Raw genomic sequence first — 18,258 nt, 5'->3', positions numbered from 1 at the left:
GTGTTTTTCAGGTGGAGGTGGGGAGTGTTGGGCAAGCTACAGGTCATTATGTTGCCCCCAGGAACCAAATAGTGCTAACTTTCTTCTTTGAAGTAAACTGTCTTATTTAATGAACTTGACGTTTTCTGAAGCTTAAAGGTGAACCCCTTTCATAACATCATACCTAAGAAGCATTTTAGGACACATGTTGATTTGAGTTTACCATCAGATATGATTAAGACATATTAACTATTTTCAGTATGTTTTAAAGATTAAATTAAATAGGATATTTCAAGCTGCATTGTCTTAGATTTGCAGTATCCAATAGTAGTTCCTTAAGAGTTCCTGTTGAACTGTGAAGACAGTTAACACCCTGCCTGTGCTGTATGAAAGTCACTTTAAAATATCATCTTTTGCCTATTTAACCAATTTCCAGACACCTTTGGTGGGAAAATAACAAAGTTACAAGTTCTTATTCTTAGAATTCTGGAAACATCTGTCAGATATTTTTTAGTACAGTCACCACATTCGAAATATAATTAGGTAAAAATATGCACGAATGAGGATATCTGATTAGTGCCACTGGCTTGGAAAATCTTTACCTTTTCATTGAGTTCATTAAAGATATCCAAGCTTTATAGTAGTTATTAGTAAGTTTTATTTCTCATAAGGGCTGTTGAACTTCTGGAATCCTCTGGAAATTCAACAAATATTTGTTGAGTTATGTTAAAGGGACTCCAGAGCATACAAAGATAAATAAGACAGGTGCTTGTCCTCAAGGAGTTTTAAACTTAAAACTTTCAGCACATCTGTGATTTACATTAAATGTCAATCTAGGAAGAACACTCCACTAACTTAATAGCTGTTTAAAACCGGGTCAGTTGTTAAGAGCGATGAAACTTGGCAATGCATGTATTTCCCGGGGTGATCCTACTAGCTAATCAAAATATTTTGCTGGATACTTTTAAGATTTTTCTTCAATAAAAACTTGTTTAAAACATTAACAAGAGTTCTGTTAAAAATTAAATCAACGTCCTAGAGCCACAGACATTAGAAAAGGCAGAAAGATTCCTAAGGGTTAATGTCAATCATTTTCTTTATGCATCCCTACTGCTGAGGTCTGGTGTGGTTAATCACATGAGATGAGGGAGGAAAAAGTGCTCCATCCACTTATGTATAAGAACAAGTATCTGGAGGTAATGTTTGAGCTACACAAGCAGTTATATTATGAATTTCGTGTAAAATATTCGTGGTAGACAAAGAAGAGGGAAGGCTGTAGCGTTTGCCTGTGATAACCCAGAGGAAAGCCACCTTTACCAAGGGCAGACACAACCCTAAGCTCTTTGTGTCGATGTTACTAGAGAGGGAGTGGGCATCTTGACTTCTTTCTTTACCACCATCCTTATTGCTGATATCTAGGAAAGCTTTTTAATGGACTGGCCATTGACAAAGAATTTCGGCTCAAGTTGGAGACGAGGGCACCTGGGGCTGGGACGAAGCCGAGCGCCGGGATCTCGGGGGCTCAGGTGCCTGCGCGGCAGCGTGCGCTTGGAGCCTATTTATCTATTGTCTGCCATGGGGGTAGGGCCGAGCCGGGGGAACTAGCTTTTGAGTGGAGCTGAGGGTCTCGGAGGATGAGGACACGGAGGGGTGGAGGCGAGAGATGTCAACGAGGGCAACCCCTAGAGTTCTAAACGCTAGACACCGAGATGTACGAAGCGGCGGCGGTACCCGCGGCTGCAGCCCTGGCTGCAAATCGCCGTCGTGTGGTTGCTACTGGCAACCGAGCCTGTGCAGAGCGCGCAGCCCCGCAGCCCCTGGAAGGAAGGTGGCGAGGGGAAGCGGCGGCGCCGCGGCCGCCCCGGCTCGGCCGCCCGCAGGGCTCGCGCTCCCGCCCGCGCCCCGCGGCCCCTTCGGGCTGTGACCACTGCTGTGCGGCACGTAGGGCCCCGAAAGGCTCTCGGGTTAGGGGTGTCGCTGCTTCGGGAGCGTCAAATTACTGGCGTCCTCCGCGAATGCAACATGGCAGCTCTGGTTCAAAGACGACTCTTTCAGTCCGCCGGGGAGGCGGGGGCTGCGGACTCCGCTGCGCGCCCGCCGCCTCCCTTCCCGGCCGCGAGTCAGCCCTCCTGGCGCCCCCGCCTCCGAGTCGGGCCCAGCTAAGGGCAACCGCGCGCGCCGACTCGCCTTGCGCTCGCCCCTCGGCCCTTTGTTCTCCTCTCGATAGGCACCTCGCGCTTCGGGGGCTTTTAATGGAGACCGTGTAAGAAGGGTGACCCCGGGTGGGACGCCGACGTCCTGGCACTCCCCAGAGGTGTGTAGCTCCCTGGGTCTCCCAAGGGCTCCGGAGCGAGCTGAAAGCGCCAGTCCGGGATGCTAACCCGACACTACCCGAGGAGCCGCGTCTCGTCGGGTGGGTCCCTTTCCGCCAGGCCTGGCCAGCCTTTCTCTTCCTTGCTTCCGAGAGGTGTGAGGCGGGAGGCCAGGGCTGGCACGCGACCCCCGCAAAAAGACAATGCCCGTCACCGCCCCAAGGAAATGAGATTCTCCTTAGGGGAGAGGAAAGCTGCGGGCTCGCAATCTGGGAAAAACGGGGAGAAAAACACCCGTTAGTCCTGCGCTGGGCTCCACCCCGCATCACACTAGCCCTTGGGCGCGGGTGGAGCCCAGTGCAGCCCCGAGGTCCCCGCCCCGGGTCGAGGGGGAGCTGAGACGCGGCGCCCTCCACCGCGAGTGGGGGAGGGGTCGGCGCTCCGGGGAAGGGGGGAGGCCAGGGGGAAATTTGCATTTTTAAAAACGGCGGTTCCGAAACGACCTTGCCACGTAGACAAGCCAGTTGTGACGTTCAGCACAACGTGCTACTGAAATACCGAAATCCGCCACCAAATGGCGGCTCCTGCAGTCTGCCGCGCCGATAAAGAGGACTCGCCGGGCGTCTCCCATTTTAGGCCGCTTTCATTTCTCTGCTGTTACCCCGGTCCCCTCCCCAAGCCGTCCCTTCCTCTCCCCGTTTTTGGGCGCACGTGGGACTCCTGGGTCAGAGAAGCTTTTCTGCCCCGGGGATCAGGCAGGCGCGGACTCTGCTGGAAACGGCTGCGTCCCGGCGGCTTTCAGAGGCGATATCCCAATCTCCAACCGCCCGATCCTCTGCCCCGCCGGGGTCTCAATGGCGCCGGAGTGCGAGAGCACCGGACCTTCCAGATTCGCCCTGCCCGGAGCCCCAGGCTTCGCATTTGGGTCCCAAAGTGTGGTCCTTTGCCCAGATCTTAAGATTCCTATCGCGCAGCCACCCCTTCCTCGACACTGTCACCTGGTCAGGTTTTCTTCCCAGGGGATTAAAGCCCGTTCTACCCATTAAACAAGTTCAACTGGAGGACCCTTCGGGTAGGCTGAAGCTCAGCCTTCGGGAAGCCTCAAATGGCAGTTTTATATTTTGTTAATAATTTGGCTTACAGTCTTTCCAACAAAACCCTAAACTCCAAGGACACCTTGTTATTGAAGGAGAAAGGGCACAGGATTTGAAGCAGCCGGAGGGAGGAGGGCAAAGCGAGGCGATAATTTGGAATGGCCCCGCAAGGAATCTCTTCTGAGGGCTTTGCAGGCGACGCCGCCGCCTCCCGGGACGTGGGACACTTTCCCGCCCGCGCTGAGCTCTCGCGGCCCAGGGGCCGGTTGCCGCGCCTCGGTGTCCCGCCGGAAGGTGAGGCTTTCGGCAGGACGGGGGCCGCCTTGTGAGATCACGCGCACCCGGCTGTCGCCGCCGCTTGCCACCGGGTCCGGCCTTGGAGACACGACTTCGTTTTCCCTCCTCCCCAGCCTGCCGAGGCCTGGGAATCTCGCTTTCAAAATTGGCGGGATCCGAGTCCGCCGAGCCGAGGGTGGCGCGCCGCGCACGCGCAAAATGGCCTCCCGGTGCCCCGCGGCCTGGGCTCGAGCGTTGGGCCGGGCCGAACCCCGCGGCGCAATCGGGGGCGGAGGTCTGGGCTGTCGCTCTTTGCGGTTCTCGGAGAGCTGCTGGGTAAAAAACAAAACAGGGAGAAGGGCCGTTTTCTCTGTAACCGGTCCTTTTGGTAAAGGCTCCCTAATCGGGAAGGCAGCGCTGCCGGGAAACGAAGGTCATTTTCTCCAGCCGGGCGTCCTGTGCCCTTTCCACCGGGCACCCGAACATAGGAAGCCTTTCTTTCTCTCTTTTTTTTTAAGCCGCTGCTCTTTCCACCCTAATTACCCTCGCCCCCGCTTTATCTTGCAAGCCGCGCACTGCGCTCCTGTCTTCGGCTTTCTTTGAATATTTCCACTCGTGGGGGCACTTAGACCTAAGACTGGAGCTCCTGGACAGGCTTCGCTGTCTCCAGTAACTTCTTTATCCATCTCTGTAACGTTCTCATTCCTTCCATCCCAATTTTCGACGCGTTTCCCGAGTACCCTAGTCCGCAGCCTTCCGAGGGTCTGTTGGGTTCTAGCTAACTTAGAAGGACAGAGTTGAAGAGCGCCGAATCCGCACGGAACTTGAAATCACGTTCACTTTGAAGTTTGGAGTTGATGACCACCCAACAATCAGAGCAAGAAGTAACTTTTTTTTTTTTTAACTGAAATGTAGGTGACTCTGAGGGAACATCACTTGCTATTTTGGGAAATTTCCTTCTAATAGCCTCTGGAAGGGATATTTTAAGAAAACAGAAGAATGGGGATAATTTAACTCATCCATTGGAAGTTTTATTGAGTGCTTACTATTCATTTAGGGCGTTAAATGAGACTTCGGGTGAGTTTTCCACAGGCACTTGAACTTCTTCAGAAAACTCATAAGGATCCTGGAGTAGCCTTTCCAGTGATGAATAACTGTTGATGTCGTCGACTTGATGAAACAAAAAGTTGATGGTGAAGTCTTCATGTGAGACCTCTAGAAATTGCACACTCAGAAAAAGAAACTGGTGCAAATAAAGGAAATCCGTTTCAAGAACCAAAAGAAGAAAAAACGTTAAAAAAAATTAAGTGCGGAAACAGGAAACACTCGACTGTGTAAACATTTTCGGAGACTTTCATAATCAAAACTGGGAGATCTTGAGATTTGTAAGGAGATGGACAGGCTTCGCGGTGGCATTTCCCAAGTCTGATCTACTGGGAGGCTCTAATATGTGATACTTTCTCTTCCTTGTAAAGAACCCATCTATCTGAATTCTGTGGTCCCAGTTTAATTCAAGGTTTTATTTTGGAGGAATCCGGATTTTTTTTTAAGCGACCTTAGAAATAATCACCTGTTGTACTGTTCATTTTTTACTTGAAGAAACATCCTCAAGCGAAGTGACCTTATCTAACCCAAGAGCCTTATGTTGGAGCTGCGTTCTGTGCTCTTTGAAACTTAGAAGTCTTAAAGGTATATACTTCTTTTTTTTAAGGGTCCTTTAAAATGTAATTTCATCAAGACCTTTTGTTTTGGATAAAAGGCGAGTAAAACTGTATGGAAGAAACAATCATTGTATTTCAAAATAACATGGAGCCTCCATTTCATGGAGCACCAAACTGAATCAGAATTTCCAACTGTCATTCCAGGGTAATGTCAGAAGGAAAAGATATATCTTTAAAACCTTTAAAATATAAAGAGAAATGAACAAAAATAACACTTCCTTCACCTCAGGATTCTAAAGGAGACTAGGTTCCATGTGCAAATTGTTTCTAAAATTAAAATCCCATCTCCTCCAAAGATTACCATTAAACTATTTTTCAAAAACCAAACATTTTCATTTCTTCTTGGCCAGTGCAAGTAGTATTTCACATGGATTCCTTTTACATTGCTATTAAGGTTTCATAACAAAACACTTTGATAGGCCTATACAACGAGTGTACGGAAAGACTTCACAAATGAACTGCAACTCCAATATTGGGAAAAGAATAAGAGGAAAGGATGAAGGAAAGCCCCTATCAGCTTACTCTGCCTGTTGCATTGTACCTCCAAAGGTCCTAACATTTGCACATATGGATAAGGAAACAAAGCAATATGGTCGGTAGGTTAAGTCAACTGAAGGGCAACTTTTTTTTTCAACTCAGAGCAATTAACGGCCGGCAATTTTAAAAGCAAAAAGGTATTTGTAAAGTGGTATGCATGTGTAAAGCAAGATAGATCACTATTTATACAACAGCAACAAGCCTCATTCTTTTTTTGCATTTAAGCTAAAATCTGTGAAATCAATTTAGGCATTTTCTGTGGAATATTTTTAGCTCTAACTTTGTGGTATAGAATCCCAGAATACTGTTCAGAAGCAAAAGCCAAACTTAAAGCCGACTTTTCACGCACCCTGCCTTGACTGCTAAGAGTTACAAAGTTAGCAGCTTTGATATGGGTTTTTGTAACATTGAAATTTTAAGTGGTAGTTCAGCAAAAGTTTTAAAGCCTAATTGTCAAACCCGTGATGGCTGCTTATAAAATACAAAACATTATACTCTCGTTTCATTAAAAGACAAATTTTAGCTGAAATAGCCTTTAAAGCTTAAGCAATTTTCAAATTGAGTAGGGGGGAAATTCCTCTTTCAAACAAAATAAATGGACATGTTTTCAAATATGGTGAAATAGTGTTAGGTAAGCCATAAATGCAACATCTGATACTTTACTAATTTCAAAAATAAGTCCATAAAAAGGTTGAGATGTAAAATCTTTGAGTTCTGTGTTGATCCTATGACTTGGTTTTGTGTAAGTCAAATGACAATCCACTAGCACTTTAAGTTTTTAGCCTTTGAAAAATATTTTTGCATTTTTTATATACACAGTCATATCCAAAATAAAAACATCACTTGAAACTTCCATTAACTTTTTTTTCTTGTCTTAGATAACATCAAGAACAACTTGAGAAGAAAAGCCTAGAAAAATAAGTTAAATTCACCAAAATTGGCAAACATGGGTAACTTTTACTTCAAAGATTGTAGAGTAAATAAACAGATACATCTTTCAATTGGGCTTTCAAGCAATTATACAACAAAGCATGTACTCTCAGCAACATCACTAAGACAGCAATGGATGTTCTTCAGCTTTTACCTGTTGTAATCCACAATAGGGTTTCCAAAACTTCTGCACATTGTGCTTTTCATATCAAATTTTTATTAAAGTCTTAGCTATTTTCTAAATGAATATCCTTTTTATTGGATTTTTCCAATTACAAATGAAATTTAATTTTACATCTATCATTAGAAACAACACTTACAATGGGACTGTACAAATTTAGGTCAAAATAAAAATATATGTATTTTGTGGTTTCATAAAACTTCATTTACTGTATCTTTAAAGAAAGCAGAAGTAACAGCAATATATGTAAAAGTAATGATTTAATGACTATAAGCAAGACAGAGCAATAGAATTGTGCTTCTTTTGCAGACGGGGGACAATGAAATGTTTAACTACAATTTCCCCATACAAACATGAAACAATATTCATAGAGAATAAACACCCTCACAAATAACTGATGGGTGATGAACAAGTTCGACCAAAGCAAAACACAAACTGAAAATTGTTGGGGATATTCATACTTTAAATTCAACATGCTCACTGTATTTAAAAACTAATACCTGTAGAAGCTCACAATAAATTGCTTCTATTTCCAGACATTACAGAGAGGGCATATTCCACTGTTTATAACTGTAAAAGCAATTCTTAAGTTTGAAATTTCCACTATGCCACATATTAAAATAATTTTAGATAAAATGCCTTCTTCCAGCAATTTGCTGGTTTATTTAAAATATTTGTTTTAGAATTACAGCGATCAATATGCATTTTAAAAACACATTAATTCCATCATAAGCAATGGGAAATGAAGAAAGCATTTCCAATTTCCTTAGTGAAAAGTTTTTCTTTAATGCAACTATTAATTTTAAAAGTAAACAGGTATTACTAGAGAAAAGTCAGTATTACGATATGCCAATCGCTTCCAATGGAACAAAATTTAGAATTAAATATCCACATTAAAAATATCCTATGGTGATAAGGCTCAAACATAGGTATCTGCAAAGGTCGAACCAGTTGGGAGAATTTTAACAACCATCTCTGAATGCATGAAACACAATATTTTCTTTATAGTATTTATAAATATATCATACAATACTGTTTCCTGTTATGTCGTATACCAATATGGCATTGTACAATAAGCATAATGCCATCTGATTCATACAAAAGCGAATCATTTAAACAAGTCAGTAAAATAAACGGTAGTACCCGCTTTTAGGCTTACAGATTGTAAAACTGAAGTTTACTTTCCTTTGATCGGTTTCCCGCAGCAACAGAGAAGTAAAAATCAAACAGGAATCAAAATGGCTAAATATGCAAGAAATTGTTATTCACAGTGACATGGCTACATAGAATGCATTATTCTATGCATATTCTTTCCATTTGTTGAATTTCAAGATAAAAAGCACTTGTTTTCTACAGGTTCACAAAACAGCATAATAACAAGAACAATCAGGGAGGATGTAATGTAGGCGTTAGTTGAGATTAACAAACTATGGCCCAATGTTTATATCCACTGCAGAAGATTTTCAAATCCAAACAATGGTTACAGAAACCATTTCACATCTGTCCTAACACACAGAAAAACATCTTGCCTGCTTTCTCAGAAATCAATTCTTTCGAGAAATAATCTTCCTTTTCATTAACGTCCATATGAATATCACACCTAGTCCATCTTTTATAGCCAAATTTAACGTCACTACAAAAGAAAGCAAATTGGACGATAGTCACATGTATTAGCATCTATAAAGCTGTAATGGCATGAAGATATCTATATAAATCAGGGGTTTAAAATTTTTTTCCTCAACAGTCTCAGGTATCAACCAGATGAAGTTGCTGACGACCCATTTACTGACGATTTTCGAGGTCTATTGGCAAAAGAAGATTGGTGGTTACCGCTGGGGCTGCTGCTGGTTCCATTCATAGTGCTGGAAATGTGAGGAAACTGAGGATGAGGAGACTGGACTGGAGTGCCGGGGCTGGGCAAACAAGAAGAGGTGGAGGGAATACCTCCTGCTGGGCTGTTGGCCTTGTCACTCCCAGAGTCACTTTCCAGTTCTCCAGCGTTTGTCAGTCCATCTCTCTGATGACTGATCTTCATTCTTTTACAAGTAGGTCGAACTCTGTATTTCAAAGGAAGCGGACCATTCTATAAAATTAAGAGGAAAAAAAAATCAGTCTTAGATCTTTAAGTACAGTCTACAAAAATAACCTGCGAGCATCAGGTACGCTACTTACCCTTCTCCAGGTATAAATGTAGGCAATGTCCATTAGTGTATAGTAATCCTTTAAAGGTTCCTCTTCATACATGACGTCAATCTGTTGAAAAACAACACTTCAATTATTAAGCGTCACAAAGAATGATGGTAAATCTAGATTTTTTGGCCATCTAAATAGAATCCAAAAATGCTTTTAAAAAACATTTTCTCCAAACATTTGGACAAAGAAAGAATCCCTCTGGAAACTTCAAATGAGGGAAAACATTTCTTGAAATTAAGGGATTTGTTTTCACAGCATAAAACAGAATCCATACCAAATATTTTAAGAGCTATTTCCAAATAAAGTACTAAATTAAAAAAAAATTCTGTTGCTTTTTTGGGTTTAGAATCCAAAAAGGAAAATGTCATTGAAATTTTTTTTTAAAGATTTACATAGAATGCATGAAGACTATAAAGTAGATACCTGGAAAGTATTAGGTATGTCCATTTTACTTCTGAGAAACTTTCTTAGGTGCATCACAGTCATTGCTGCTGGGCATCGTAAATACCTTTTATCATTCACCTAAGAGCATATTTAAGAAAAATAATTTTTTTAAGTTCCTAACTTTAAGATTTTTTTTAAAGTCAAAAAAAATAGATAGATGTCTGAGTATGACAAAAGGTACGAATACCAAAGCTGAGATTTGACTAAGTTCTCAGCTATACTTTGAGTTTGCTATTATTATAAATACTAAATGAACAGATTCCTTCAGTACATCAAAGCATTAAACATTAATTACTGAAAATATTTTGTAAGAATAGTAATCATATATAAGATAAATTCTATCTAGTAACTATTGAATACAGATCACACTTAAACAACAAACATGATGATTTTCTTCTACTTGATAGCAACATCTGACCCTAGGATATGCTAAAGGGCAACATACGCCCTCATAAAATCTAGAATCCAAACAATGCATCTTCTATGTGTTTCTGTAAGATGGAACATACCTCCTCCTTAGATTTCTCCTTGTCTTTATTTACTTTCCGATCCAATCTAAGAAACAGATAATTTATTAGGCAAATAATGTATCTAATAAATATATTAGCATAAAACACATTTCCTAAAGAATTTACCTGTTCTGGTCAAAGAATTCAATGGATAAACTTATTATTTCATCATCAGTTATAATTCTCTTATCTTCATCTGCAACTTCTCCTCTATCTTCATTAGAGCCATTGGCAGCTATAAAGACATTTTTTAATTCAATTTTTAAGAATTAAATATTTAATTAAATATTATACATATAGAAGAATGGAATTGGTACTTTTAAGCTTAATTTTAATAAATTACTGGATAAGTTCTCCCTCCAAATAAAATGTCTTTCCCCCTCTAAAGAGGTTACCATCAGCTGAAGGATGAGCTGCATAAAAATCCCTTCTTCTCTTCATTTCATCTAAAGAGGAGGGAAAAAAAAGACTTAAACATAGCAGGTAAAACTGATAAATACTTTTTAAAAATTCATTTTTAAGCAAGTTACTCACTTTTGAAAAGCCCTGGAACTAATTTGTATACAATATCTTGAAGAGTTTTATCTGACCTGAAAAAGAGTAATTTAGAAAATAAACTATCAACTAATATGGCAAAAACTAAAAATGTTCATTAAGTTTTTAAACATTCTTTGTTTTCTCTGTTATAGTATTTTACTTGATTGTAACACTGTCTATAACTACATCAACATGATAATTATGATAAAACTTCTTTATGTAGTAGCACTGTTTTTTAATTAGTAGAATACTCTATTTTATATTCACTAATAAATTCTTCACATTTCACTAAGTCAAGAAAAGTGTGCCTTCCAAATTACTGAATTAGCTAATATGAAAGAGAACAAAGAGGAGAGAATAGAAGCAGTTTAAACACATGCACTCTTGCCTGTCACAAGTCAATAAAGCAATGCAAAAATGGAGAACTAATTCCATTTTTAAAAATGATTTAAAAAAATCTTAAAATCCCTTGAATAATACTGAACTCTGTTTAAAGTTAGTCATCATTAAAATGGCCAAGAAATTAAGGGCTATCCTCCTCTACAAAGTACATGCATTAGATGGTGACTGAAGGGTAAATTTTGTGTGAAGAAATAAACACTAAATTCAATAATTATGCAATTCCAATAACAATTACAAACAATGTTTTTAAACATTTTCCTACCTTATATTCAGTAGTGGTCTGGTCTTGTGAACTTGGACATCACAGATAGGACAATACTTGCTGGTCTCCAGGTAACGCACAATACACGTTTTACAGACTAGAAATAAAAACACAAATTTTTTAAAGTTCAGGAAGTAGATGCGAAGCAATAAAATTAGTGTCAGAAATAGAGAACTAGTAGTAACAAAATGGTAAATACCAAAAGGCATTTCTAATTAAATAAACAAACTCAGTTAATATCCTGAGAACACTTATACAATTTATATTTATACAATATTTTATTAAATATGCATTAACAAAAAGTCACTAAATGCAAGAGCGGAAAACAACTTCTTCATCTTGTACCAACATTCTTAAGGACAGTGGGAATTGTTAGTTTTCAAATTTCAGGACAAGATGTTAAATATACACGACACAAGAAAAGGTCTAAAACTGTGTACTTACAGGAATGTAGACATTCTATTATGGTTGTGGCATCAATGAAGTACCCTCCACAAAGCACACACATTAGGTGGGGATTTAGCTCAGTGATCTTGATTCTGGTTGTTCGATGCATTTCCGCTTGATAAAAGATCCTGCAAGACAAAGAAATATTGGCCATAATTCACAGAATGAGAATCGAGATTATCTCCAACTCCCAGTAACTATATGCTCTGAAATGCTGAAGGAGTTCATAAAACTCGTTTAACACTGTGCAGCTGGACTGTCCCAACGTCTTCTACAGAAAGAATTCACTGATCAGACCTCAATCAATTCTACTGAAAAGGTGAAAAAGGATCCAAGAAAAGTAATTCTCTGGTTCCTCAGGTCATTCCGGGAGGGAGAAGAAAAGGTCTGGGGTGGGGGCTGGGAGCTGAGAGCATTCGGGTCTCTTTCTTCCATTTGTCCTCCAGCCCAGCAGCCCCACGGCTGCTGCAGACGCTACACGCTCCCCGCAGATATTTACCAACCGCTAGGGCTTGTTCCAGGACTCCAAATTTAGGGTAAAACTTCCTTATGGGTCTTCGATCGAAAATCCAGGAGCATGCCCTGGCTTCCCAGGGGTTCTGGTTGTTTTAAGCGGTTCCAGCAACCAAAACCTGGCACGTTTTGACGCGATACAAAGGGAAAGCAAATTCTGCTCTATCTGCATCCCTGGCATTTCCGGAGCTGGGTGCTGGGGCCGCAGGAGAAGCACCTCGAGTGGGCCTCGGGCTGGGGCCTGAGCGCGCGGACGCCCGGGGGCCGGGGGGCCCGGGATGCGGAGGGGCGGATCCGGCGGCGCCCGGGGCTCCGTCTCGCTCCGGATTCGGAACTCGCCTCTGTCGGGGTTTCCATAGCAACTTACACTTACACTTGGCATCCGGCCACCGCTGCAACTCCGCGCGGAGCCGGGCCGAGCCCGTAGCTTCGGCGGGCGTGCGGGGCTGCCGGGCGGCGGCAGCGGCGGGCGCGGGGGAGGGGCCGGCACGGCGCGGGGGCGGGGCCGCGCGGGGGCGGGGTGGGGTGCGGGCGCGCAGCGCGGGGGTGGGGCGGCCCCACGAGGCCCGGCGCGCTGGGGAGCAGGATCCTGGCCCGAGGCGACCCGGCAGACAGCCTGGGGGACCCCGGAGCGTGCAGTGGTAAAGGAAAATGCAAACCGCACTCCGGCCATTTCGGACACTCTTGGGGGCCTCTTTCCACGTCGACTCGGCGCGAAGAGCTTCTTTCAGATCTTGACTCTTTCGGTCTCTCCTGTTAGCAATCACTAGGTCAAAAATTTCATGAAGGGATCTTTTGAGAATTGCCAACTGTGCACTTAGCCCGAAACCGTCAGGGCTCAAATTGCAGAGATGTTTATTGAACTGAAACTCTTTAAAGCTTTCTTCTCTAATAGGAAGTTCTTCTGCAGATTAGGATGAGCGATACAAAGTTTTGGAAAGGCTGAAAACTGAAATCTGTTTCATAGCAGACAAGGAGTGGGCAAAAGCCTTGTGTTTTACCTGAGCTATGCTGGATAGAGGCAAGAAAAACTACCTGAATCGATGGCAGTGACAATAAGTAAAGAACCATGTGACCAGCCCATTCCCAACGCTAAATCAACGCCTTGTCAACCTAGAGCACCGAGAGCAGAGAAAAACAAATGTCATTTTCTCAGCCTCACCTCCATGCAAACCCCACACAATGAAATGCTATTCCCAACAGATATCGTATGTTACAGAAAAGTCACGGTGGGGAACTGTCAGCAACAATACAATAGCGGACAATCAGGGAAGTCAATTACTTCGTGCAGTATGCTTGAAAAATGCATTTCTTACTCCCACTTCATTCATTTCAGAATCTGAAATAAGACTAAGCTTCCAGACTTATCTGAAGCACATTCTCAAAGCTGCCTTGAACAGAAATCTAGGAACTTGTGAAACTTGAAGATGCATCTGAGGTTTTAATTCTCAGGGAATTTTAATGCAGAAGAGGGAAATACTAATCAACACAGCTCAATGGCTGAAACTAAAAGTTTTAGAGTACTAAAAAAACACACACACAACAACAACAACAAAAAAAACGGTAAAAACAAAACAAAGCCTCTTTTGTGAAAAGTGACCACAGTGGCAACCAGTGACTTCAACCAGAAAACGTCATGTGTGACTCCTCAGTTATCTTTGGATGACTTGTTTAGAGGAATATTGTCAACATATTGTTAATATAAATCTAAGTGGGATTACAGAGGAGTTGTGGATGGAGCAGTGTCCCTAAAGAGTAGCAATATTTAATTCTATTGTACTTGGTGATTAAAGACAAGCCTTCTTGGTTCTCAAAGAAAACTCTCCTTATGAAACAGCAGGACCTTTACTAGAAAGATAGTTAGCAAGGTGATACTTCTGTCCCCTTTCAAAAGCACATCACACTAATGCCTCGGATCAGGAAGTTCAGGAAGGGGCATCAATAAAAACAGCTGCCTTTATTTCTCCTCTACTTTACATAAAATCAACACCAGACAAACAAAATATTAACACACAGAACAATCAGACCTCAGTGAAAGGTTATTTACTGGTTGGCTTTGAACGCTTAAGTCTCATGTACTTGACCAAAACCCTTTCAAATTCATTTTAAGTCTTAATTCACACAACTCCTCTACTTCAATTCATAAGAATTTGACCACAAGCCTATAACCATTTATAATGCTAGTACATACCACTTTGTTACTTGTATAAGAATCAGTTCTTTATCTTTTTATACCACTTGAAAGTACTGGGAACCTAATGAAGACTTCCAAAACATCTGACATGCTTGATAAGGTTTCAGAAACAATCTCTTGCACCTTAGAAAGGAAAACCTTCTAGGTTCCACCACAGAACTGCCAGTTAAGCAAGCAAAAATGCACCAAACATACAATGGAAAAAATACTCAATAGTTTAAACTTGCCATTATAACATACTCAGTTGGGGCTGTCACTTTAGTTGGAGGCCTAACACCAGTAATGTCAAAATGAAGGAAAACAGAAGCAAGTTCTTATGTTAACAATCAGCTTGACTATTGCAATCTAACAAATGCAAATGAACTCCATAACCCCAGTTGGGGCTCCCAGGCCAATACAAGTATGGGTAAAGTTGGGGTTAACTTGACTTCTAGGGAGCATTTTACCTTTGGGGGCACTTAATGCACATCCAAGGACTTGATGGTAGAACATTGATGGACTTTTCAAGTACAACTAAATGCTCACTTTTCTTACAGAAGCGTGTGTATATGTGTGTGTATACATACACACATGCATACACAGTGACTTATATGGCTTTAAAGATACTAGGTGTAAATTTACACAAGTAGGTTATTTCAAACACCTTTGCACTTTGGGGCAGATGTATGGGAATGAACTCAAATATTTAAAAAAAATATGTTTGCCCAGAAAATCAACCTCTAAGGGATTCTACTTAAAATAAAACTCAAATGTTAATATAGTCTCATAAGTTAGCATATGCTGTTAACAATTGGCATCCTTAAGTTTCAAGACTTTAGCGTGGCATATGTTTCCAGAACTTGGGGGTTAAGCTTCCTATAAAATATAGGTTGAACTACTCATAACATTCTAGGCATCACCAACCTACACTTGGATTTGAATAAATATGCCCAGAATTTTGCCTACTTTAAGGGAAGGGGTTAATACATGCTTGTATTTCAAATACTGAACCGTGACCACTAAGCCCACTAAATCCTTTTATTGCAATTGGGAATGATCAAAGTCTCTATACTTGTTTACTTCCAATTATTAACTGTAAATCTTTGGGAAAAAGATCATGCTATACGGCTGTCAAACCCAAAAGACTGCGTAAACATATGCCATCAACTTTTTAGTGCTCGTTTTCCAAAGCATCTCCTCACCACATGACCTAAGCTGACATTTAGCAAAACCTGTAAAACGTTGTGCACTTGAGTCATGGTTCTAAGTGCATCCCATACTAGAGGTTGAGAGAAAAACTGTAATCTCTGAGAGAGAAAAAAACAAAAAGAGGAAAAAAGAAAGAGAGGAAACCTCTTGCAAGACTAACGTCCACTCACCATCATCACTCCAAAAAAAGCTCCAAATTTGAAATGCCCACTTCCCAGTGAGCACGTCCCAAGTAATGTTTGAAGAACTTATCCAAGACTCCCAACAAATAACACCTTGAAAACTTTACCATTTTAAACACAAACGCAGGAGACCTTGGAAACAACTGGGAACCGCCATCTTACAAGCCATCCAATTTCTCACAAGTGTCCCTCCAACTTAAGTTAATAACATTTTTGTTCGGGCTCTCACCAGCCTAACATCCACCTTGGCGGGATCGCTGCCCCCCACGCAACCCGTCCCTATAAAATGGGGGCGTTCTCTGGCTGTTTAAACCCCTCCAAAGCCCTTTCTTCGGGAGAGGAGGGAAGCCACTTGACCCAAGCAGCTCCCGATTTCAGGCACCCGTCCCCGTTTCATCAAAATCTACCTCTCAACAAAAGGCGCCGTGGCCAGGAGAGCCGCAGAAGCTGCAAATAGAAGTGTTCTTCTCGGGGGCCATGTGCGTCGCGAGGGTGTAGAGGGGCGCTCGGGGGAGAAAGGAACTAAAACGTGGGGCCGCGCGCGGCGCGTCCGGGCTGGAGCGGGCGGCGGCTGGAGCGGCGCCGAGGCCGGCTGGCGGCGGCGGCGCGGGCTGCGGGTCGGTCCCGGCGCCGCGGGAGTCGGCGGGCGGCGGCGGGCGCGCGCTCGCGGGCGCGGGCGGCGCGCGGGGCCGGGCGGCGCGCGGGGCCGGCGGGCGGCGGGCGGCGGCGGCGCGGGGCTCGGCGCCCACGCTGTCAGCGCCCTCCCGGCCGGCGCGGGCGAGGCGCGGGGGGGCCGCTCCCAGTCCACCGGCGGTCGGTCCGAGCCCGGCGCGACCCCCGCCGCCCCCAGGCCCCGTCCCGGAGGCGCCTCGCCTCCTACGTACCCGGAAAAAGCAGCCGGTGAGAAGCGATCGCAGCGGGCGGAAAAGACAATGAAAGTTAAAAGTCGTTCAGCAGAAAATGAATGTGAGCCAAGCGGCCATCTTGAAGCGAGCTGCAGACGCTGCTGTCAATGGGCAACGAGCGCAGCCGAGAGGAGCCGCGGCCGCCGCGCTCGGCTCATGCTGCCTCCCGAGCCCGGCCTCCTCCTCCTCCTCCGCCTCGGCCTCCTCCTCCGCGGCCTCCTCCTCCTCCTCGGCCTCCAACGCCTCCTCCTCCTGGGCCTCCTCCTCCTCCTCCTCCTCCTCGGCCGCCGCCGCCTCCTCCCGCTCGGCACTCGGGGGAGGGAGCGCGCGGAGGGGGCGCGATCAGTATTATTCTGCGGGGCTGGGAGGTGTTTCTAATCCCGATCGGGGCTCCCTCGCCAACATCCCCATTGTCTCGCCCCGATCTCTGCCTTTAATACTACGATTATTATTTCATAGTTGCCGTGGGGGGAGGAGGGGGGGTGGGGGGCGCCGTGTGTGTGCGTGCGGAGAGGCGGGGGGAGGGGAGGAAGGCTGAGGAGGGGGGAGGGGAGGGTGGAAAAAAAAAAAAAGCACCGCTGAAGGCAGAGTGGAAACTGACACCGGCTCCAAAATGGCTCAGAGTCCGCCCGCCCCCTCCCCCCGCCGCCCCCCCACCGGGTCACGTGCTCCCCTCATTCCTTAAGGGCGGCCTGGGAATTAGTGTCGGTGTAGTCGGGCCCGCGGCCGCCCCCTCCCCTCGGAGCAGCGCGACCCGGCCCCCTCCCCCTCGCTCGGCGCGGCGGCGGCGCTGGCGCGGCTGCGGAGACATTTCTCCACAGCGCCACACGCGCCACCCTGCTCTCGGCGCGGGCATCGCTCCGGCCCCGCAAGCAGTTCACCCACCCCACCCCCCGTTATTTCTTTCTTGCCGCCGCCCGCCTCCGCCCCGCGGGCTCCAGCCGAGGAGATCGCCCGGCCGCCGCCCCCCGCTCGGCCCCACGGGCTGCGGCCCAGACTCCGGCGCCGCGGCGCGGAACCTGCGACCGAGTTGGGCTCGCGGAAACAACAGCGCCCGCCCCAGTCTTCCCGCGGCCGCGCCGGCCCCCTTCCCCGCCCGCCAGTGGCCGAGGCGGGGCGCGCGCGGGCAGCCGCTCGCTCCGGGCAGGGGCTCCGCGCGGGGCCGGCCGGCCGGGCCGGGCCTCCGGAGCCCCACGGGCGAGGGTCGGGCTGCGAGCGAGCCCTCGGGCACAGGTAACGGGACGGGCCAGCTCCCAGCGCGGGGCGACCGCGCCCTTTCCCCACGTCCCGAAGCTGGGGTCTTCAGGCAACCCCGAAGATCGCATCCTTTCCCACTACGCTTAACTTTAATCCTGAGAAGAGGCGATCGTTAAAAGTTAACGCCAATCGTGTCTGCGTTTTCAAAGTAATAATTAACAAACTCAAATCCAAACAAACTCTCAGCACTCTTTA

At 45.0% G+C, this 18,258-nt stretch overlaps 1 protein-coding gene across 5 annotated transcripts; it reads right to left on the bottom strand.

Annotated features, from left to right (window-relative positions):
* Window positions 1-6,856: 6,856 nt before the first annotated feature.
* On the bottom strand, window positions 6,857-17,024 carry BMI1 (BMI1 proto-oncogene, polycomb ring finger). 5 transcript variants are annotated; one of them, XM_065872494.1, is made up of 10 exons: window positions 16,786-17,024; window positions 11,822-11,952; window positions 11,378-11,474; window positions 10,711-10,766; window positions 10,572-10,622; window positions 10,303-10,411; window positions 10,177-10,222; window positions 9,647-9,745; window positions 9,203-9,283; window positions 6,857-9,113 (listed from the first exon to the last, which is right to left on the bottom strand). In XM_065872494.1, exons 2-10 carry the CDS (start codon window positions 11,931-11,933, stop codon window positions 8,784-8,786), a joined length of 981 nt encoding a protein of 326 aa, XP_065728566.1. In that variant the 5' UTR covers window positions 11,934-11,952; window positions 16,786-17,024; the 3' UTR covers window positions 6,857-8,783. The 5 variants fall into 5 exon arrangements, with proteins under 5 accessions (XP_065728566.1, XP_065728568.1, XP_065728569.1 ...); XM_065872496.1 differs by lacking the exon at window positions 16,786-17,024 and adding an exon at window positions 16,309-16,505; XM_065872497.1 differs by lacking the exon at window positions 16,786-17,024 and adding an exon at window positions 12,711-12,788.
* Between the last annotated feature and the right edge of the window lie 1,234 nt (window positions 17,025-18,258).

Source organism: Phocoena phocoena, chromosome 2, assembly GCF_963924675.1.
Source record: "Phocoena phocoena chromosome 2, mPhoPho1.1, whole genome shotgun sequence".
Taxonomy (NCBI): Eukaryota; Metazoa; Chordata; class Mammalia; order Artiodactyla; family Phocoenidae; genus Phocoena; species Phocoena phocoena.
The sequence above is the reverse complement of the archived record's forward strand: the minus strand, read 5'-3'. Positions and strand labels throughout refer to the sequence as shown.

Coding starts and splice junctions, on each gene's coding strand:
- BMI1 (XM_065872494.1), bottom strand. CDS start 11,933: ATGCATCGAACAACCAGAATCAAGATCACTGAGCTAAATCCCCACCTA. Junction 10,412..10,571: donor AGCTCATCCTTCAGCTGATG/GTAACCTCTTTA, acceptor ATGTCTTTATAG/CTGCCAATGGCTCTAATGAA. Junction 10,223..10,302: donor GAATTCTTTGACCAGAACAG/GTAAATTCTTTA, acceptor TCTGTTTCTTAG/ATTGGATCGGAAAGTAAATA.